Source organism: Daphnia magna, linkage group LG10 (genome assembly GCF_020631705.1).
Source record: "Daphnia magna isolate NIES linkage group LG10, ASM2063170v1.1, whole genome shotgun sequence".
Lineage (NCBI taxonomy): Eukaryota > Metazoa > Arthropoda > Branchiopoda > Diplostraca > Daphniidae > Daphnia > Daphnia magna.
Window position 1 is genome coordinate 8,128,191 of NC_059191.1, and position 22,149 is coordinate 8,150,339.

The following is a 22,149-nucleotide window of genomic DNA, read 5'->3' on the forward strand; positions in this document are numbered from 1 at the left end:
CAATTCGCATTGTCATTAGGTCTGGTCGTTAAGTGGTTATTATGTTAATTAACCGGTTAACAGAAATACACCATCTGGTGGAGGATTTTAGTTCTATGTTCTGATCGCAATTTAAGCAACGTGTGGCTTGTAGTTTATAATTGTTCCGCTAGGCAGCTACACCACGTGAAGTCGGGAAACTTGCTGTTAGAGTTTCACGTGTCTTGAACGTTAAAAGGTGTTTTGGTACTGTTAAGAGATAAAATAACTTTCCGTTAAAATGGTAAGTAACAAAAAGTCAAGGGGACGGCAGAAGTTTCAGTACCATGTCGACAAAAAAAAGGTTGCAAAGAAAGCCAGGAAGCTCCCAAACATCACTTGGTAAGTATGCCTCATATGTAACACTCAAACTTGTTGGTGTTAATTGTTTTATTTTTGAATATCTTGTCGGTTAGTTCGGCTATAAAAGACAATTGGAGGACTAATCTTTCAGCCAGCCAAAATTTAAAAGTTATGGGGCTGGTATATGATTCAAACAAATCACTTCCCGTCAGCTCTAACACACCTAGGGTAAAATCTTCGTAAACAATTTCACTAGTTAAGACATCCTTACATTTCCTATTTTAGAATCCTGAAAATCCAGAACCAACTGCTGTGGTTACTGAACTTGAAAAACAATCCAATGCTCCAAGAACAGGAACTATGAGAATGCCAAAAGAAAAGGTTAAATGGATTGAGTATCTTCTTGAAAAGCACGGGGAAGATTATGAGGTAATCCTAATAGTTTGTCAAATGTTCCTGCATTACTAACTGGGTACAAACTATTGCTCTGTTGAACAACACACACCATGGTTGTGGGTTTAGTAACTATGTAGAATAGTTTAAGAAATATTGCTTTTAATATGGAACTTACATTCTGCTGAATGCTGTGAAACAAAGTGCATTTGTATAATGTATGGCATTTCTAAATAGGCAATGGCCAGGGACAAAAATAACCACTATCAAGAGACTGCAGCCCAGATAAGACAAAAAATCAAACAGTTCAAGAAAAGACCTGCATATTTGGTAAAATTCATGAGAGCTTGTGGGAAGCTCCCAACTTCAACAGAGACTGTGACAGAATGAGGTTTGAATGTGAAAACTTTTTGTATTGAATAAATACGGACACCGTTTATACTTTCTTTTATAGCAAACATGGTTTCCCCGTGTCGTCATGGTTTGAGAGTCGGATAGCGTTTCCTGAGCAATTGCTTAAGTATTATGATTTGACATTATTTCATCTAGAAATCTAGTGTGCTCCATGCGCGTAATCGTAATAGTCCGAAAGAGTTAACAGATATGAAATACTGAGATATCATAAGCTAAGTGAATACGGGAAATTTCCAAGCATTGTTTAGTATTCTCTTGGCAGGAAAGGCATTCACACCTATCTGATGTGATTCGCTAGGGGGAGGGGGTTGCTATAGAAAGAGATTCGTTCTAAAATTTTAGAGCTTTATGACGTCACAAACCCCATTTATTTTTGGTTTTCATCCGTTTAAAAAATTCGTCCGTTTTTCCTATTCTCGTTGACTCATAAAAAAGTCTCATCCTGAGCCCACAGTTGAAACTAAGTCGAATCTAAAATCTCGTAACATTTCGGAAACCTGCCAGAAACGAGAGGCGTTGGTAAGTAGTTATAAAGTTTCCAATAAATTTGCATAACACTCGTGGGTGAAAAGCGGGGATTTTTACGGTTTCAATTTTCAAAGTCGATTACTTTCCTTTTTTTTCTGTCACAATCCCTTCATTTATGAAAGGGGCGTACCGTTCGTTGCACACGTTTGGTTTCTCACACGTTGCTGACGTGTGAAACGACTGATTCCTTTCCGGCTTCTCTTTCGATGTGGTATCATCGGTAATTTTTTACGAAGAGTCACCGCTCTAACAGAATAAAAAAATATATGCTGGCCGAGTATATTACATCTTTCTATTGGATGGCTTAGATCGTAAAAATTGATAAAAAAATAGATTTCGCAGTTTTGAACTAGAGAAAATAAACACACTGATTGTAGAGGAAGGGCCTGATCGGATTGGACAGCGACTTCGTTAGGGTATAAACTGAAAAAAACAGTATGGCCTCACTCGAAATCCCTGCTGTTCGACTCGAATTTCGTTGGCGCTCTAGCGGAATATTTCGTTTTGCAAACGAAATGTACGAAATTTTGAGTTTCTTTTCGACAGTTTCACAACGCTGTTTGTGACTCGAGAGACCAAACTTTGACCGCTCAAATTCTGTGGAAGAAGTCACTTTTTCTTTAATGATCGTCTTTGAAGGGTCTGACAATTGAACTCGTGTCAAATGGCTGCAGCACTGGACTACCGGAAACATAAAGTTTTGTTTATCTTCTTGTTCTGCTTCCCCGTGCTCTTCATCATCTACAGCCTTTTTCTTCAGCTAGATGCCGATAAAGTATGATTTACATTACATCAAGAACGTCCAATGTAAAATGTCATAACAATTTATCGTCTAGGTTGAATTTGGAATCAAGATGAACGACAATCTGCCAAATACGGAAAGCAGTCGGGACAAGGGCATTCCAGCGTTGAAAACGATTCTCTACTGGAACCATTTTTTTGGTATCGAGAATTTCACGTTCGGTTTCGGTCATCAACCGTTTATCGACGCTCAATGTCCAACACACACTTGCACCGTTACTAACGACCGGATGCTGTTTAATCGCAGCGATGTCGTCATCTTCTCTGTCCAAAACATGAACCTGTCCGACCTACCTGATATTCGGTTCGCCCATCAACGTTTTGTGTTCTACGAAATGGAATCGCCAGCCAACACCGACCCACAGCCGTTGCTGCACGAGCGCATTCGATTCGGATTTTTCAACTGGACGATGACGTATCGATTGGATTCGGATATTGTTAATCGCGACTCGTACGGCGTTATTGTTCCGCGGAAGCTCACCTTGCCTTCGATGTTTCCGATTGCGCGCCGTAGTGACCCGACAGCAACCGAAAGGAAATCCATCGGCGGCAACAAGAAGAAATTGTTGGCTTGGTTCGTATCCAACTGCGTAACGCCCAGCCAACGTGAAATGTACGTTGAGGAACTGAGCCGGTACGTGCCGATAGACATTTACGGAAAGTGCGGCAATTTGACGTGCACCGATCGCAGCGATTGTCGTGAAATGCTCCGCACTGACTACAAGTTTTACGTCGGATTCGAAAACTCTTTGTGCACGGATTACGTGACGGAGAAATTGACCGCCGGTTTCCTTTACGACACGGTGCCCATCGTCATGGGTGGCGTGGATTATACGCAGTTCGCACCGCCCCATTCTTTCATCGACGTCAAAGACTTTGATTCGCCCAAAGAGCTTGCCAAATATCTTCTATTGTTGAACGAAACCGATTCGCTGTACGATCGCTATTTTGACTGGAAACCGAATTTTGATGTACATCTGGATACCAAGCAAGGATGGTGTCACCTGTGCAAATTGGCCAACGACGAACGACTACCGTTTACAACGTACCAAGACATTCTGCAATGGTGGGTCGATGATCCTGAAAGCTGCAATCTACCAGTGGGAAATACGCCCATTCCGAGAATGAAGTAAACAAACGCCTTTTCTTCTGAATTTCAACGCATTCCGGTATGGCCTTTTAATATTTTTAAAATCCGTCTCGGCACCATGTTTCCCTCTTCAACTCGCCATTTTAAATTGTAAGGAAAGATATTCCTCTGGGTATCTTTTCTTAAACATTTTCAATGGGATTGGGCGTTTCACTGACGCGGGTCATTGCAACTTCATTCAGGGTGTTGTTCATTTTAAATGCATTTCGCGCATGTTTTTCTATCGCCAAAATGGCGAAAATGTTGAATTCTTTCACCGCTGAGTGATTTGCTTAATTGTAAATTTACTAATTGATTCTCTTTTATTCATTTTGTTCTTATTAAAAATAAGATATCATTTGCGAATGTCTGCATTACAAAGTTAGGAAGCTCATGCGTACTTTCAAAACTGTGCCTTTTTTTCATTACGTCATACGATGCGCTCTATTCTCAGAATGAGTTCTAAATGAGTACATGAAAAAGTTTGGTAAAATGCCCATTCCTCCGGATGTAATATTCGTCCCCCCCCCCCACACACACGTACACGAGTATCCATTTGGCAAACTTTCTGTCTTTTCAAAATTGATTCCATTCGTGCCAAAGCATCAGACACCCAAACGAGGCGGATAGATGGAAAGTTTAGTAAATAGAAGCCCTAAATTGTGTTTGTCAACGTCGACGAAGGGACGCGGAAAAAAAACTGTGGGGCAAAGCTCATCCGTCCGCTGGCTCATCGGAAACCTTCGCCAACGCTTTACGCTCATTGAATAATCTAAACGTTTTATTTTTTTGGCTTTGCCCAATGCCGTTTTGGAAGCGCATCAAAGTTGGTTGCCGATCCCTTGATGGTCTATCATCAAAACTCTCTTTTAAAGAAAGTTGAAAGGAGCCAACAGAGCCGACGGGCAAGGGGGGGGAGACGACAACCATCAAGTTTCGTCGCGCAGCGTTTGCGGTTGCCCGAATGTCAAGTTCAACCGTTTTAGATTTCTTTTGTCTAAGCATTTTGAAAAATCCTTTTCTCTTTTTCTGTCTTTTTCTCGTTTTTATTTCTGGTGTCACGGAGAACCGTGTCAGCGAAATATCTCCCCACAATAATTCGAGTGAGTCGAGTCCTTTTGTTTATTTTATTCTGCCCCACTTTGATTGGTGAAACTGACGGACGAACACGAGCGACTTGCATCAATACTAGTCGACCTGCATTATGCGCAAATCCTTTGAATACCATCGACTTTCTTATCTTAGCCATTTGTTAAGTTGCACTTAGCGAAGCAATGCGTGTGACGATGATATCGCCATATTTTTCTTTCTGGTCGTGCGGGCGGTTGGCGACAGTGGATGATTCACGCGACTCTAATTTTGTCCGCGATAATGAATGCGTTTCTTTTTTTTTATTTGGCTTACAATCATTCACGTCAGCACGGGCAAATTGCCTTTATTTTTTGTTAGGTTTCGTGGCGATAGCGACGCTCTGACGGAATTTCCAACAACAAAGCAAAACAAAAATTATTGTCGGTGCGTGAACAGTCAGTGGGTTTGGATTAGAGCCAGTTCTGAAATTACCTACGTATAGAACTGGTGTGTAATAACGATTTCTAGCTTTGTTTTGTGTGCGTTTTTGTTCCGAATAAGGTTGCAGAGCTTATACTTTAGGAATTGACCATCGACAAAGGCATTTGTTTCATCGATCATCGCTGTCAGTTGGGAAATATAAGCTCCGCTTTCTTCCTTTATGCTTTTCATTCTTTTGTTATAGCCGCCTGTTTTTTTTTTTGCGCAGTTGGTTCTTTATCATCATTGATGTGTCTGCAACTTTGTATATAGGCATGCAGTCGAACACACGTAAAATACATTCTCAAAGTGCGTCTATCGTTTTGGCCAAATTAATGTCCGCCATCAGACGGTGTTTTCTTCGTGTTGTTCCTTACGGCCCCGGTCATTTGGACATGCCATTAGGCGCGTGTTACAAGTGCTGTTATATATGTATAACCGTATTTATAGAAAGAAGGGGGGCAATGAAAATCGTGTGAAAGAGAGGACATTCTTTTTCCATTAGACAGCGCTAGAGCATCCACACATGTACACAGGCTTTAGGGCAAAAGAAAATGTCGTCGAGGAAAGAGCATTTTTATGGGTCTGAGCTGGATTTTTTTTTTTTTATTCTTTATTCCATGGAAGAGAATAAAAGTAAGGGTGTCTCTCTTTTTTTGTTATATACATGATTCAGCTTTTCCTCTTCATTCCATTACTCTTTTCTATTCTTCTTTCTTTTGCCCTTCGCTGGCATTTAAGAAGACACACTGCGAATGGTACAAGAAAACTATTTAGACATCTTGATGGATCGAGGATTTGGTGACAGTTTAGATCATCTTTTATTGAGAGATGGCCGAATTTATGTGCGAAAGAGGGGAAAGCAAGTTTAGCAAAAAAGCCATGTTCTAATAGACTTGGGGTATTAAAGGTCTCCTTGTATATTGCGGAACTGATGGCGGAATTGTTCATATACGTTGAATTTGGCCGTCGTAATAAATTCATTCGTTTTTCTCCGATTGTTGCTGCCGACGAATAATGAATAATAATAGCCGAAGATGAAAGCAAGGGATAGAAATTTGTTTGCGCCAAAAAGAAAAGTCCATCTTAAGAACAATAGGATACAGATGGAACGACTGAAAAGCAAGAAATGATCGCCTTGGAATCCTCCGCTTTCATCATCAATCACGACGCATTTTCGTTCGAATATATAATCCGACGGGCGAAAGACGGGCCCGTTAGAGGTCCTGTTTGGGAAACCTTAGTGGCCCGTTTTGAAAAAGAACTTACTCGTTAGCTTGCGAATAAAACAGGATAGAAAACTTAAAGAATGGCGGGCTATTATTACCCTATGTAAAAATGGCCTCTATGTATAGGTATGTGTATTTATATTATTATACTTGATATTCAGAATCAATAGCTGCAGGGGACATTTCCAGCCTTGGATATGGCAGTCCTATAGTGAATTCACGAAAACACGGGGACTTGTATATAGTGTATACATTCCGCTTGCGGATATCCTTTCTTCTCCTCTTATTCTTCTTTTATTGCAAGCCGCTCGTTATCTCTTTAAAAAAAAAATTGCTTTGTATAGCCGACGAGAGAATAGAGAATGTGTTATTCTCATTTTCCTTTTGCTTTCATCATTTTTTCTCTCTTTACCAGACATGAAAGCGGACCTATTTATATAGAGATATACATGTTCTTTATTTCTATCCTTTATGCGTGTCTCTTACTTTTTCTCGCTCTCGTTCTTTCGCTTCCTATCAGATCTCTTATATACGTCAGGCATTCTGTATATAGGCCTATATTCTGTTTTCTTCTCTTCGTCGCTTCGACTCTCTTTTGTATATCCTACAGGCTGCTAGTATACACAAGTGAACATGTCTCTATTGCCCGCATCTCGCTAGATACGTCCACCGTAAAAAAGAAAAGAGGAGCTCTTCTCTTATCTGCTGTCAAATAAACCTTCTTCACGAAAGATGCCATTAAGAATCGATTGCATCTCCCTGCTCTTCTTTTCCCCCCCGCTACACTGTGTAGTACGTACACCCCATTGAAAGTGTAATATGTTTCAATGTTAAGTTAAAAGAAAAAATGCCAATAAATTGAACGCGATGCATCTTGAAATAATATTCAGAATTATTCAGAATCGCACGAGGGTCTTTTGTCGGTTCGTTGTTCAGTGATGTGCCATTCATAGGATTCGCTTGTCCCAGATGCTCCGTCCTCACAATAATCGCGCAACCTAACACCGTCTGTTAGCAAAGTTTCACGTTCTGCGTGTATTAGTCTAATATCTTTATGGCTTTCCATCTTCATCTGTGTACAGCATATATATACATTAGCACTCGTCCTGCCACAGGGTTAAAAACTTGTATTCTTCAGCATTTGTCTTCTTCGCTTTCTCTGTACTGCTGGATTCCCGGAAGCTCCCCTACGTTGCCGTGCCTGTTTCTTGCCCATTTTTCAGGTCCTCCAACTGAGTCTATTCATCATCACGCAAGCTTCGTTCTTTTCGCTTGCAGCCTCTAGTCGACAAGACCGTAGGGACTGGTCATAAACTTTTAACAAATAAAAGTAGGAATACGTTTTTTAAAAGCACTTTTTTTGTAAGACTCTCTCCGTCTGTACACAATAGGAGAAAACTTGAACGGTCCAGGGAGACCCAAAATCTACCAGACCGGATTCGTCGCCACACCAACGATCTTTATTATTTGTTGTACATCAAGTAAAGGCTGAAACATTGCTTCGATGGAAGAGGGAACAGTGTGTGTCTCTTTTATTCTTGTTCCATGAAGGCATTGATGGCCAATTGCTCGAAAAGAGAAGCATCCGCATAGCGGATGGAATTTAACGTAGCACAGCTTTCTAAGACAGGCAACTTGCAACTCGGCCGATTGTGAGAGAGGAAGTGAAGCTGCAAGAAAGGATAGCAATGGAGGGGCAAGATGTATACAACTCTCGCTTTCAATTTGTCTAAAAGCTGGAGGTAGAAAAAAGAAATGTGAAAGTCCCTTTTTTTGTATATCCAACAAGGGGAAGGTAAAAAGAAAAGAAAAAAAGGGAAGAAGAGAAATGAACTGGTTCTTTTTTATTTTTTGGAGCTCCAGCTATACATAGGGGTGTAGAATCGATGAGATATATAAAAAGTGAAACCCTTTACGATGTTTGGTGATGAATGAAATGTCTCCAACAGATCTAAGGTAATTTCCGTCGGGACCCATTTTTCTCTTCTAACTGCCTCCAGTGATTTCCTCTTCATCAATAGATGAAAAGTCTTTTTGATGTCGTGGCAATGGGTTGATTCGAAAGGTCACTGGGAGCAACTTTGTTCAAGCGAATGTATTTTTGATAAATCAATTGACGCGTACCGGATAAACTTTTCCATTTGTGCTCCGAATGCAAACAAGTTGCATTTCAGATTGTGCAACATTTTCATTTTGCAAAAAGTATAGCGTCCAATATAGCCAGAAGACTGAATAAAAGAAAACGATAGTCAACATAAAGCAACAGTGTAGTAGGTTATTACTTATTAGTGAGTCTGCACGAGTACACCGAAGATATAGCAACGGGATGGCAAAGTAATAAAGATGATGAGTTTTTCCCAGCTGCGGGCCTGTACTACATCCTGATCAAAATCTCGTAGGCTTGCGAACGGACCAAGAGAACATCAAGTTTTTTCTTTTTTGCGAAAGATTGTATTAAAGTTTTTCGACCGTGAACGAAAAAAGCGGCCAAGTGAAAATTAGAAATTGATTATCGATCGAATGATGGAGGACGAAGAAAGGTAGTAAAAATTGAAGGCACGCCTCTGGCGAATACGAAATGGTTTGAACCGTCTAAAAAGAACAGAGTGTTTTGCTCTTGTGCTACGTCAAGCGCATCTTAGTCAGCAAGAAGGGGGAAAAGCAAAAAAAATCTCATCAAATGGCTTCCATCGCATTAAGCAGATGAGACGGCGGAGCCTCCGGATTGGAGAAAGAAAACGAGCGAATATTTTCTTACACGTATTATAAAACCAGCCTTAAAGGGAATGCCATCATCGTATATAGTGAAGGTGTTTGACATTATTTTGTTCGTGTTATTTCCCCTTTTGAAAACTGGCAATTTGCATTTGTATCACCGCTAACGCGAAACGATAGGAAATCAAAGCGCATAAAAGACTCTTTTTACGCGTCATCTATATATAGGTGTATAAGCTATAGTCGATTGAATTACGTCATATATTGCGCTATCGGGCTTTGCACTCCTTGCTGGCCCATTTCCTTTTTGTCCCTCGAGGTGAGATGAAGCGTCAAAAGAGTTTTTTTTTATTTTCAGCTTCAAGCTCTTCTCTCTTTTTCCCCGACGGTCTAAACCGCCACTTCATTTGCAGTTAACGCGTTTCGAACCCTGCTGAGATCCGCACCGGAAACGATTCTAAAAAAGAAAGAACCAATGAACTCACTTTAATACAGCGAGACCCTTCACTCATAGCAATAAAATTGCATTCGCTTGTTTGCATAGCAAAGTACCAAACCTTTTTTTGGCTTGCGAAAAGATGGCCGACTTTCCTTTATCTACACGGAATGTTTCAACAAATCTATGATAGTAAAGCCTTCTGAACTTGCCCCCAAAACTGTCAGTGCTGTATTCTGTTTGCTATGGTGTTCGTCCGTCCCCCACCAACTCATTTCGACACTTTTATTTTTTATTTTAGACGCGCACGTACTTGAGAGTTGAAGAGGGTCTTTTCTCTTTACCATCCGATTCTTTGATTCCGCCACGTATTTTTTCTTTTCGGTAACGGTATCACGTTCTGTCCGACGACTAAATGGATCAAATGGAAAGAACACGCGGAATTGTATCCAAAAGGCACAGAACGTGCTGGCGTTTATTCGAACGTTCCGCCAATCTGGTCCAGCTGCGTCCAATTTTCGCAAAGTTTCTTGTGAATACCTTTACTGTCTACATGTTGTCTCAGAAAAAAAAAAATTTATTTATTTTTACTAGGAATCCACCAACTATCCTTGATCTCTTTTTGAATTATTCAATAGACAATCACACGATTTTTCAGAATAAATGTAAAAAGAGAGAACTTGCTAGTGAAGGCGAGACGCGTGCGCCCTGGTTAAGATGAAAGATCAGAATAAAGAGAAGAGGGTCGAGTTTTCAATCGATTTTGTGTTCTTCACGTCTCAATCAGCACATAGACGTATATACCGAGAGGGACTCATTCCTGCTGTTTTGTCGACCATATAAAAGTACTATTGTACATAGAGCGACATTTTTCATTGTCTATACGTCATTGCCCGCAGTGTGATTATCGTGTCGATTGGATGACACGCTAAAAGAACATTTGAAAGCTGAACGACAACACAAAAACATGACCATGTAACTTTGGATGCGACAGTTTTAGGCACTCGTCGTTGTTTTCTCGTTAAGAGTTTTCCCAATGCGGGGTTCCAGCCAGAACCAACAAATAAAATGGGGGATAAAGTCGCAACATTTACACACGATTCGAATGCTACAATATATTCAAATTTCTCTTCAGTAAACGAACAATTGAAATTCAAAACGAGTCCATATTAAACGGGGTTTTTTTCCCGAATGTCGTCTATAGTCACGACTCTCGATGGCTTCCACAATCCAAAAAGGACCACCTACGCATCTTAACGTCATATACTTGCGATGCGTCGACTATTTTTTTGCATTATTAACGATTGTTCCTTGTGTTTGGCCAATAATAAATACGGTGAAAATTGTGCAGAACCGCCGTGACTTGTAGGAGGACAACATGTCACTCGCACTAATTGACAGCCCCACATTACCCAACTGTGATGGATCGGGTTGTTCTTGTTCTCCGCAACCTCGTTAGTGGCTACATGTTATTCACAAGGTAAAAAGGAGACATACACATTTTAACTTTGTTGGCGGAAAAAAACAACAACAACAAAACTTAACCCGAGGACACAGAAACAGACAAGCAAATAAAACGAAAACATAAACTTTTTTCTTACAGATAAATCCTTTTAATATCATTTGACTGCTCTCTTCGGATGATGTACGGCTCAATCTTTATTTTAGGCTTTTTGTTTGGTTTTGCCCGGCTTCGTTGATATCGGACCCATCTGTCAATGCCAACTGTCATCTTATCCTATATAGAGCTGTTCTGTATGGTAGATATAGATGATCATCCCCTCCACCACTTTGGATTGTTGTTTTCTTCGCTTTCTTTTCCAATCCTTTCCATTTTTACTTTCTATATTCTACCCCTGTCATTTGTTGTCTCCTACTTCCTTTTCTTTCCCCCCTCATATTCTCTGAGATGGTTGCGGAACTACAGCGGAACTCGGAAACAATGAAAGCTCCTCTCGACTCCGATGCAGTATACAACAATAGATATTGGCATGCCACTGTATAGGCTCCGTATTGCAGCCCTTCTCTATACTACGCAGATAAGGTACGTCTATATATACGCTATACAGATATGAGTGTACACAATGCTAATCCAACGGGGCGAGGTTCTCTGCTGTGCATACATTTGATTGCCTCTTCCAGCACGGGATTTCACGCTCAATGCCGAACAAAACCTGACACTATACGGATAACTATTTACACGTTGCATATATAGGCCTATATACATAGAAACTTACCGAAAAGGAAAGACTCAATGGCTCGGAACCAAATTTCTTTCCAGCCGATTTGATGGTATTGTTTTTCCTATATACGGGTCGGCTTGGGCTTCTTATGTATAGCAATTGACGATATTATTTATTTGTACTTGTCGAAAAGGTTACGAGAAATGTGAAGCCACTCCATAAAAGAATGGCGATGTGTGTATATATCTACAAGGAAAACAAGACATAAGGGAAGCTACCAAAGTGTATACGTTCTTCTTGGCTGCATATATACGCTCTGATCCGTATGCAAGTTGAGACGCGTCGGCAATTAACTATAGACGCCCTCTGAATCCTGACAAAATTTATCGGTCGAACCAAAATCTTTCGCGGCTCTAGTCCATACACAAAGAAATCGTCGATGACCACGACGTGTTTACGTTCAATCACGTCCATTTCTTTTACGTCAAACTTGGTAATCGACTCATGTTCTTAACCGGAATAATACGCAGCACCTACTTCAAAACTCACGTCATCGTTGGTTATACGCGACTGAATCAAAGAAACGCTCGTGAGATCGGCGAGAGTTCATCCAAAAATTCCATGTAGGTCATCTTTCCGATTTACTAAATTAAACCTATAACAGCTTAAATTCATAAGTGATATGCAATTGACGAGCTACGCCCATCAGATCATCGACGCTGTAAGTCATTATAGAAACTCGTTCAATATCTTGTCATCAGCTTCAAGAGTTTGGCGCTCGTTAAACGTCGACTCATTAACATGAGAGGACCCTGGTGTGGATTGATCTATCCTTGCAAGGCTCTATGCCTAGTATACATATAGGCAAGATTTTGAGAGGGGCAAACTTTTTTTCTCTCATCACTTGTGATTGCGATCAAAACTGACAGGTGTTTTAATTATATAAGCAATTATATAATATTTAAATCATTTTCCTCCTATAGTCTCCGTAGCTGAGGATGTAAACAATTCAAGGAATACTTAAGCTAAGAAGTTAAAAGCCTTTGGTCAAAAGTGGCACCATAAAGAATCCGAGTTATTGCCCTTATGGGGGAGGGGGTGTTCATTCCTTCCTTTAATACTAAAGCTACTGCATTCCTTTACTTGTTTCATTTCTTTCAATAGCCAGTTGTCTCGGTGCTATAATGTCGAAAGTGCAAGATATATAGGTCCATGAAAACGAGCAATGGGTGGCCAAGTTAACGGTAATGGGGCGGAGTCAATGTCATCTATATAAGTTGGTCGTCATCAAAGAGATGCTGTGATGAAATCCGTGATTCCAAAGGATTCTACCGCTGATCCCTTGACTTTTATACTCTCTTTTGGAAAACCAGCACTTCAAATTGAATTCCAGATGATGATGCTGCTGTAACACAGCACCAATATCTCCACCACGCAGACAAAGTTGCCTCAAACTTTTTCTATAGTTTCCTTCTTTTAATTTTTAAGCTAACAAAAAAAGTAGTGTGTAGTTACCAAGTTAGTTAGCTGCTAGTTTGTATAATAAATTCCAGTTCTTTTTTGGCAGACCTATGGCTGTTACCCTCTCTTTTTTTCACGTTGCCATATTCGAGGTGTGCTGCGCGCCAGGTCGAACAGTAATTAACTTCCAACTGCATGCTAAACTTTAGGACACATACTGAGCATGCGCTGAGTTTTACCCTGATTTTCTTTCCCCCCCCCATGTGCACGAACGTGAGTCTAAGCTTTTGCTGCCTCAACTGAATGGCCACCATGTACGGGACTAAAGACGCTATATAACATTGAAGAACGACGGCCAAGCAGCCAGTTCAGTTGCTAAACCGGCAGCCAACGGGCAACAACGTTGTCATTCTTATAGAGTTGACTTTTATTCAATGCGTATTTAGACAACAGTTGTGACAACAATTGCAGCACAAGTCTTCATTACTAGTGCTTCAGATTTCCGATCAAGATATTTCTTTTTTTCTGTTTTGTTTAACTCTTTTTATTATTGGTGTTTATGTTGACTGTAGATGGACCGGACATGTCCGAACTTGACGCGCAATTTTTCTTTGTTTCTCTGACCCCTTCTTGGTTAGCCTGAGGCCGTAATTGTTAGAGCATTCGTCGGCCAATTGTCGAGAAAGAAAGACGTTCATTTCGTAAGCGATACAGAAAGTTGTCTAGTTTTTTGCATTGAATGTCGTGAAAAATTGCGTCAATTAGACATCATCGACTTGTTAGTGGATGCTCGTTACGTTGGACAGATTGGTAGCATTTGCAACGAGAGTGAAATAGCTGCAGATTCCAGCCAATCATCATTCAACTGATGTAAGTTATGACTATCTTTCGAGATGTCCACGTGACGCTGTGAATTACTGAAATTGTGAATATTTGGGTCCATTGATTGGACAAACGCCATGGTTTAGTTCAGGTTTATTTTTTTGAATTGCTTTTTGATGTCCATCGTTTTTCAAAATGGCGGATAATTTTCGAATTTCTTTGCCATACAAAATAAACTGGTTTTTGCACTTTAGAAAGATGGTACAATTAACAACGAATCCGTCGATAGCAGGGATACCATAACAACTCGGAAATTGAAATCTTTTCAAATCGTAGCACAAAAAGAGAGCAGACATTGCAAGTGACATCAATTCGATCGAAAGGAAAAGAGGATTAAAATCGAGTTGGTTAACAGAAGACAATAAAGCCTCATAGATTGTAGAAGACAACCTTTCACGACCCGTTCTCCTTGCACAGGAGACTGAAAGACGATCAAGGGCTTGTTATTTCAGAAGGCATTGAATTTTTTTTTATTTTATTTTATAGTCGCTGTGCTGGCAGAGTTTTAATTGCCACTCCAGTTGAACTTTGGGCTGAATTTATTCCCGTCTTTTCAGCTGAATCATTCCGTCCTTTTTCTTTCCCCCTTGTGATCCCCCTCCCCTTGCTGAGCACATCTGACGATGATACAAATGGCGATGCGCAGCTATAGAACATCACGCTAATGTTCGTTTCTCTTTGACACGTGCCACAAACGAGCCGAGGGACTTGCTGCCGACGGGGCTCCCGACATCCATCGTTTCACCCGGTTGCGTTTCGCCGCACTGTCACCGATAAGCCGACAGCAATGGAAAATTTTTCTCTTCCTCCCATAGTATATAGGTGTATATGCAAATAGCTACCTCTCGTAGACATCTTTTTGTATTGGTTAAAATTCGTTTTACGTTTAGAAGAGAAGTACGTACGCCAATCGATGGTGGGGGTTGTTCCGTGGCGGAAAACAAAACTTTTTTTTTGTTGTAACTTTTCAAGCTGATTAGCAACTTGGTGTTATATAGCCATACGCTATCCAGTGGTAGAGTTAGTCGGAAGGGACTGTCTCACAAAAATAAAGGAACTGCATATAATGCTAGAATTTTATGTATGGATTACGTGTGTATCACTTCTGCCAGCTATATAACCACCGATATGATCAACAACGCCCCATCCGTTGTCAACCTGACCCCACTTTAAATAGCAATCTACGAAGAGAGTGTGTCGCGGTGCGTGTCACGCGACCCTCTCACGCTCCACAATAACAACGGGGTATCCTTTCAATATTTATAATATTCAAAAAGACGCTCTTGTGTCGTGTTCCACCGCAGGAAATATTCGTTTGTCATTATGTTTAAAGAATTTTGGAGTTGCGTAAACAGCTGCTTCAGTGACTCTTCATGCCCATATTATTATAAGAAAATTCATGTTTTTTTCTTTCCCTTCTCCCTTCAGATTGTTGACCATGGCCGAGTGATGGGCGCTGAGAAGAGAAGTCATTTGTGGGGCGGCGGGATCGAGTGCGAATCGATGAAGTTTGGAGGAGCGCAACATCAGCAACGCGTCGGTTGTTGTTGTTGTAAGAGCAGCGGAAAAAGAGCCGCCCGGCAAAGTGTTGAAGAAGGCAAACATGGTGTGACATTGAGCGAGTGGTTACCGTGCCTAATACCACCAGCGTTGGCACTCGGTGTCTACACTAATTCGCTGGGTGGAGAATTCGTTCACGATGACCTGAGTGCCATCACGGCCAACCGAGACATTACCGACCCAGCGGCCGGCACCTGGGATTTCCTATACAACGATTTTTGGGGCACTTCTCTGCTCGATCCTCTGAGTCACAAATCATATCGACCACTCACCATTCTCACTTTCAAGTAAGACTATCGCTATTTTGAATGTTCTTATGTATTGCCCGTTTAGCGCATTCAGGACTATAACCGATCGCAGAATTTTACTTTCGTCATTCGTCAAGCGCATTCGTTGTAAAGATGGCGCAAAAGGAAGAGGCGGATGAAACAAAACGATTGAAAGAATATAATCAAATGCAAAAAAAAAAAGAGCATCAAGAGTATGTAGACCAAATCACGGAAAGCAATGTCAACCCTTTTGGACGAATTCTCTTGTTCCCGAGCTATAGTGTTGGTCCCGTCTTTTGTGGTCTGTGCGATGTGTCTAACATATCGTATTCTTTCTCTGCCGCTCTTCTTTCCCAAGCCCATTATCAGATCTCTTGATTCAGAATCACTCCATCACAGTTGCTGTCTCTCATTTCCTGGTACATCATTCATCTATATGCGTAAGACATAACGATGACGTCAGGAAACGCGTACAGTAAAAATTTAAAAAAAGAGGGGCCAACAATCGAACATCCGGCCTAGATAAAAGATCTCGTTTGGTTGGGTCGAAACAAGGAGAAACGTAACCAGTACGCGCGCAAGTAAGAAAGGGTTGCTGACATTGCGTATCAACAATTTTCATCGTGTCTTGTTTATATATAAAAAAGGAAAGATTTGTTTTGCGTGGGCTGATGGCGGTCGTTTTTATATATAGGTGGAACTATGCCTTGAGCGGACTCAATCCTTGGAGCTATCACGCGGTCAACGTGATCCTCCATGCAGCGGTCAGCGCCTTGTTTGCGTGGCTCTGTCTCAACTGTCTCGGCCTCTCCAAGTTGTCGTCCCTATTGACCGCTTCGCTCTTCGCCATCCATCCGATCCACACGGAAGCGGTAACAAGTCTCAATATATTCACTTTGTTTCTTCCGTTTTTTTGTGTGGGTATTCGCTTTGACTTGATTTCAGCTTCCCGTCTTTTCACGTTAGCCCTCGAGACGGACTCTTTTGATCGTCGGGGATCTGTGTACAAAGTCGCGCAAAATGGGCTCGAGAGTAAACCGTCTTAACTCTTTGGCTGTCTCTTTGTATAAAAGGGCGGGAATTTCAAAAATGTCAACGTGAGCACATCAATCCCTATTGAACTCAAGTGCCAATAGAAAGCCGAAATGGTGGAAATTAGAAAGAAATCGAAGTTACTTGAGCGGTTTTGATGGAAGAGTGGCAGTATGAATACTACTCTGATTGATTGTCAAAGAAAACGTGGCCGAGAACTAAACAAAAGACGATTCGCATTGTGAAGGCAGCTCGTTGAAATGTAGAAGGTTCGGAAGCTCCAACGTGTGAAAAAGTCCTCTTAGTTTCCTTTCCAATTAAAGAGAAAAGAAATGAGAAAATGGAAGCTGGCCAGTCTTTTTGATGCCTTCCTATCTAAAGTGTCAAACAAGTTACTTCCCGAGAGAAACGGGGAGGGGGGGTTTCAGGGAACGATGTAACGAAACGTCATGACAAGCTGACGTTTCCATATCTTCCGGATGAACTCGTATTGTCATTGAACTTATTTCTTTTATTTCTTATTTATTCTCCCGTGTGTTGCCTATCCAATTTTGCTTCTCCTTTTCTCATACGTACAAATGTGTACGAAAATCAAAGAAAACAGACGAGGCAAACCTTCTATCCACTGCCTCGTGCTGTCATTTTCTTACGCTCCACAGTTTCAACAGTCTTTCCAATTTCTGATCTCATAGATTTTGATTCAAAAAAAGGGGGAATTGTTTGACTTGTCCTGTAGCTATCAAAAGCAGTTCGTCCGATGAAACTGCTGTTGTTGTTTGGAGCTTCCGACCGGATTGCTTGGGCATCAGGCAAATATGCTAACGCACGCGTGCACAGCAGTATTGATTCAAACTGATAGGGATTGCGACTTGTGACAAGTTCGTGGCTTTCATAACTTGGGCAAAAAAAAAAATAAAAACAAAAGGCAACACTGTAGTTTGACTTGCTCAGAACCCAAATAATGTTGACATCAGTTATCTCGAAAAATGACGAGATGAATAAAAAAAAATGTGTTGAAAGATCCCGAGAAATCCTTTCAATAAACAAAAGAGAGGAAAAACAAATAGAGAATGAAAAACACGAAGATATGAAGCAGATTATTCAGATTTTCTCCTCTTTGGGGGGGAGGGGAGGGTTACGAGGAACGCGCTGCGGAATATATCAGTCCTACAGTATAAAGAGAAAAATAAGTTATTAACATCTCGTATACGTTTATCCGCTTTTCCTGTGCGACATACTGACGTGACATTGTAAACCTCTTTATACCAATATGCGTCAGTGTTCCGTTTGTTGCAATAATTTGATTTTTAGAATAGCGTCTATTCTTCGTTTCTGTACACGAGACGTTCGTTTAAAAAAAAACAAAACAAAAATCAGCATCTCATGTGTTTCTTTTTGCAGGTTTCAGGTATCGTGGGCAGAGCCGACATCCTAACAACTCTGTTCTTTCTGTTGTCCTTCATCAGCCATGACAGGTAAAGACCATTAAATCTATACAGCGTTACCTTATACTTTCTAACAAACCGAGTAAATGACGTCATACTAGGCGAATATGCAAAAGAGTAATCGAGATGTCACTAAGGTACCGTATTGTCTAACAATCACGTTAATGGTTCAAAAGATCACCAAGTTATTCTATATGTACGAGCTGTGCAATGTCTTATATTAGGGAGCGCTACCTAACTTGAATGAAAAAATGGAAGGGAAGACACGAGTGCTCAATGAAGGAGGTCGTTAGTAATACAACGCGCCAGTTTTGCCCGTCCCTCCCCCCTCAAAAAAAAAAGCTGTGAGTTATTATTCCGGAAAGTTTCTCAACTTTAAAAATGTTTCCGTCTTGGCGTACCCACTTGGGTTTCCTTTTCCTTTCAAGAAGAACAGAGGGAAAGAGAATATAATAGAGAAAGAAAAAAAAGGTAGGAAAGGATATGAAGACGACGTCGTGGACGGCTGTTACCCGACGCCGGTTCTAAATCAGCGGCCGTCCCTGGGAGTGTTCCATCTGTGGCAAAAAAAAAAAAAAATCTTTTATCTGAATTCCAGTATAGCTATACGATTTCTTCTATTTCTCACAGCCTGTGAGAGAGTGTATAAGCTTGGAAGGGTTGCGTGAGTTTCAAAACTTTGCCAAACTTCAATGAAGAAGAGTCACAATGTTCAATTGAATGCCTGGCTATTTGGGATTGTGCTGGCTTAAATGCCATCTCAAGTTCGGGACTACATATAAATAGGATAAACTGTAAGCTTCTCCCGTTTGTAAAACTAGTAAGACTTGCAATTTATAACACCTTTTCTTGACGGCAATCGGAAGCTTTCGCAGATGTACTACGTCTTTACATTATCCCGAAAATAGGGCGCTATAAGAAGTGACAATGGCATTGGCTGCAGATGTTTCAGTCAGGATAATCATCGAGGATAGACGCAATAATCAATTGGACGCATGTAACGAGAAAGTCTGCTGGAAATTGGGGTTGCGCTAAAACATGTGTTCGTTTGCTGATCACTTTAGAACGAGTGCAAGATAACTATTAAAAGCCGCATTGTATTGTCTGATCAAAGTTGAATCGTTGATAATATTCGAGTCGTCGCATTGTCATCGAACTGTACCCACGATTTCGACTAGCTGGGAATTTCAAACGAGCGAGTAATAAGATTACGACGACGGTGAATGCAATATAGGACTAGAGTATGTGGTCTCTAACCAAAGGAGAGTTGGCTGAATGACTGTGCTGATGGAAAAGAGTTGGCCAATGTCATTGGAAATGATGGATTCATCTCTTTTCGTATCATCTCGTCTTTCTTCTCGATGTCCGATCATTCAGTCATTTCTCTGACGTTACAATACTGACACTGTTGGGCCAACATTGTAACGGCTCGCTGGCCATATCAAGTACAATATCTCTTTCCCATTCTTTTTTTTACATCTGTACCAGCGATCACGAACGCCACTGTCAGAATCTCTTATTTACTATCGGAGGAGGGAAAGAAAAAACGCTAATCCAATACTTTATTACACATTTATCGTTGTGCTGCATGCGAAAAAAAATTGAATCACGTGAACTTGTTTCAGCGCAACAATAAGGACGACTTAATGAATAAAATAACCTAATTTTGCTCGCGATACCGTGAATCTATACACGAGATGGCTGAACCAGATGAGACGAGCTTTTCGCCGATGCAACCGCTGCAGCTGCTCCCCACCGTAAGACTATCAATGATACAACTGATGCACAGCATTAGTGATTCAGTAGGATGAGAGGTATTGACGTATACAGTCTCATCTCTTTGCCGCATCTCGCCGTTCGTCTATATAGCCATTGCTGATTAACATTGTATTGACTTGAGTGTGTACGCGTCGTGTACAAGCCGGTGAGCTCGTGTGCTCATACATTGTGAACGATAGAAGCCTTATTGCACATTGTGAACGCGATCCAAACTGAACACAAATCTGTACAACGTAAAGTGAACTCTAAAACAGAAATATTCAGGATGCTTTGGCGTTGGACTAATTATAGAGTTTGACTTGGCCCGAATCAAATGAATTATGTTATTTCAAAAGTTTTCATTGACATTTGTGTGTGTGTGTGTACTAACCAGCAACTTGTGTTTTATCTACACACAGGGCGACGATGAATAATCAGAAATCAGGTGGAATGAGAAGCGGATCTCGACATCCAGTGACATGTTTCAATGTCCTCTTTCTGAGGATTGTTAGTTTGTTGTCGGCCTTCTTGGCTCTGGCGGCCAAAGAAAACGGCATTGCCGCTCTACCCGTCGCCATCACTTGGGATATTATTCGTCTACATCAACAATCGGCCAGTAGCTGTGACACTCGTCGATGCGGCCGTGGCAAAATCTACACATCGGCCAGCAACAAGTATTTTGTCCGTTAGTCTTTCTCATTGATAATGCATCATGTCGTTAACGACGGTGTGTCTCCCAAAGACATTCGAACTTTAGCTGGAAAGTCGGGTACAACGAACTGTATCATTGAAGTCGAATGGAATGCGCAATCTATTTGATTTTGTGCAGGATCCTCTCATTTTAAAAAATCCACGAACTTCTAATGGAATCGTAGAAATTATGAAAATGCTCATTTGGTAAAGAATCAACGTGAAACCGAATGCCTTGTAAATAATAGTCATTGCATCTCTCGAGTCAAAGTGAAAAGTGAACGAACGCTTTTTTCCAACTTAAATCACTAATAATAGATGAACTAAAACCGCATTTATCTCTTACAGATCGACGAGTAGATGGAACAGTTGCAGTTGCTGGTTGACGGTCGTCTTCAAATGCTGGCCTATTCTTTTGTCGCTCTTCACCGTAAGAAATCATTCTTTTATATCGATTCATTCCAACTCCAAAGGCATCACCACGGGGGAAGAAATAAAATATTGGAAAAGCTGTAAATCTAATGTTGGATTTTTCGTTATCAAATAGACGTTCGTACTGCTCGCGGCTAGGATTGCTCTACAGCAAGGCCAGCTACCTCTTTTCTCCGAGCAAGACAATCCGGCAGCGTTTGCTTCCAGTCGAAAAGCCAGGTATACGATGGGGGCATGATTACTGCAGATTCTTATTTGTGTCACGTAGTACGTCTTAATACCCCCCGATGTTCACCTCTTTTTGTCTATACGGCCATCGTACAGCGCTGGCCAGTAGATCTTTCAAAAAGAAGGGATTAGCACAGCTAAGAATAGCCTTTAACTATACACGTGCTTATACGTACGAGGGATTGCGTAGGGATGTAATCATAACCGTCAAAGCCGCTCACCTTGCGTATACGACTCTCTTTTACGGATGCAGAATGTGCCTGTATAATATGAAGGAAATTATGGGAAGTGATTGCATCCCGGCTCTAATGGACGTTGCATGTTTTCCCTTTTTCTTTAACTTGAATTTTTACATTGAACTTTATGACGTCGTACCACCGGTTTCCACCTCCCGCAGGATACTCACCATGCTGTATCTACCAGCCTTTAACATGGGACTACTCTTGGCCCCAGGTGAGTGCTTCCTTCTCCTTTAGCGCCATGCCACTCTCTCGCCCGTCTCAGCCGACCATTTCCGATAGCTGAACATTGTTTTTCATGGGCCTATAAATGGGACCCTAGAACGTAGCAAAACTTATATGCTTAAGTAACGCCATTTGGCGACCGAAAAAAGCAACTTAAAAAAATCACATAAAGACTATCAACGTAATTGTTCAAAGAGCAATGTAAAAATAATCATAATAATGGCTCTA

The 22,149-nt window shown here is 41.0% G+C and overlaps 3 protein-coding genes across 9 annotated transcripts in view; all 3 read left to right on the plus strand.

The window, feature by feature from the left end:
• Positions 1–141: 141 nt before the first annotated feature.
• Positions 142–2,347, plus strand: LOC116932212 (nucleolar protein 16). Of its 2 annotated transcripts, XR_004399374.2 has the most exons (6): positions 142–360; positions 435–549; positions 607–750; positions 952–1,105; positions 1,169–1,234; positions 2,296–2,347. XR_004399374.2 is itself a non-coding variant. In XM_032940014.2 (5 exons), exons 1-4 carry the CDS (start codon positions 260–262, stop codon positions 1,102–1,104), a joined length of 513 nt encoding a protein of 170 aa, XP_032795905.1. In that variant the 5' UTR covers positions 142–259; the 3' UTR covers position 1,105; positions 1,169–1,344. The 2 variants fall into 2 exon arrangements, 1 of the variants encoding a protein (XP_032795905.1); XM_032940014.2 differs by lacking the exon at positions 2,296–2,347 and having other exon boundaries at positions 1,169–1,344.
• LOC116932183 (alpha-(1,3)-fucosyltransferase C) lies at positions 2,303–4,269 on the plus strand. The gene is made up of 2 exons (XM_045179712.1): positions 2,303–2,431; positions 2,493–4,269. Exons 1-2 carry the CDS (start codon positions 2,321–2,323, stop codon positions 3,588–3,590), a joined length of 1,209 nt encoding a protein of 402 aa, XP_045035647.1. The 5' UTR covers positions 2,303–2,320; the 3' UTR covers positions 3,591–4,269.
• Positions 3,450–22,149, plus strand: part of LOC116932143 (protein O-mannosyl-transferase TMTC1) — a 26,287-nt gene continuing 7,587 nt past the window's right edge. Inside the window, exons 1-10 of one of the 6 annotated variants that reach the window (XM_045179708.1) lie at positions 5,592–11,561; positions 11,733–11,809; positions 11,894–12,323; positions 15,472–15,890; positions 16,567–16,744; positions 18,306–18,379; positions 20,527–20,781; positions 21,146–21,227; positions 21,345–21,448; positions 21,855–21,910. In XM_045179708.1, the coding sequence (XP_045035643.1) occupies positions 15,493–15,890; positions 16,567–16,744; positions 18,306–18,379; positions 20,527–20,781; positions 21,146–21,227; positions 21,345–21,448; positions 21,855–21,910 (1,147 nt within the window). In that variant the 5' untranslated portion in view covers positions 5,592–11,561; positions 11,733–11,809; positions 11,894–12,323; positions 15,472–15,492. Of the gene's footprint in view, positions 3,587–5,591; positions 11,562–11,659; positions 11,810–11,893; positions 12,324–13,496; positions 14,032–15,471; positions 15,891–16,566; positions 16,745–18,305; positions 18,380–20,526; positions 20,782–21,145; positions 21,228–21,344; positions 21,449–21,854; positions 21,911–22,149 lie in introns of those variants that run through there. The other 5 variants (XM_045179709.1, XM_045179706.1, XM_045179710.1 and 2 more) reach the window with 5 other exon arrangements.

Coding starts and splice junctions, on each gene's coding strand:
- LOC116932212 (XM_032940014.2), top strand. CDS start 260: ATGGTAAGTAACAAAAAGTCAAGGGGACGGCAGAAGTTTCAGTACCAT. Junction 550..606: donor TCAGCTCTAACACACCTAGG/GTAAAATCTTCG, acceptor TTCCTATTTTAG/AATCCTGAAAATCCAGAACC. Junction 751..951: donor AGCACGGGGAAGATTATGAG/GTAATCCTAATA, acceptor ATTTCTAAATAG/GCAATGGCCAGGGACAAAAA.
- LOC116932183 (XM_045179712.1), top strand. CDS start 2,321: ATGGCTGCAGCACTGGACTACCGGAAACATAAAGTTTTGTTTATCTTC. Junction 2,432..2,492: donor TTCAGCTAGATGCCGATAAA/GTATGATTTACA, acceptor TTTATCGTCTAG/GTTGAATTTGGAATCAAGAT.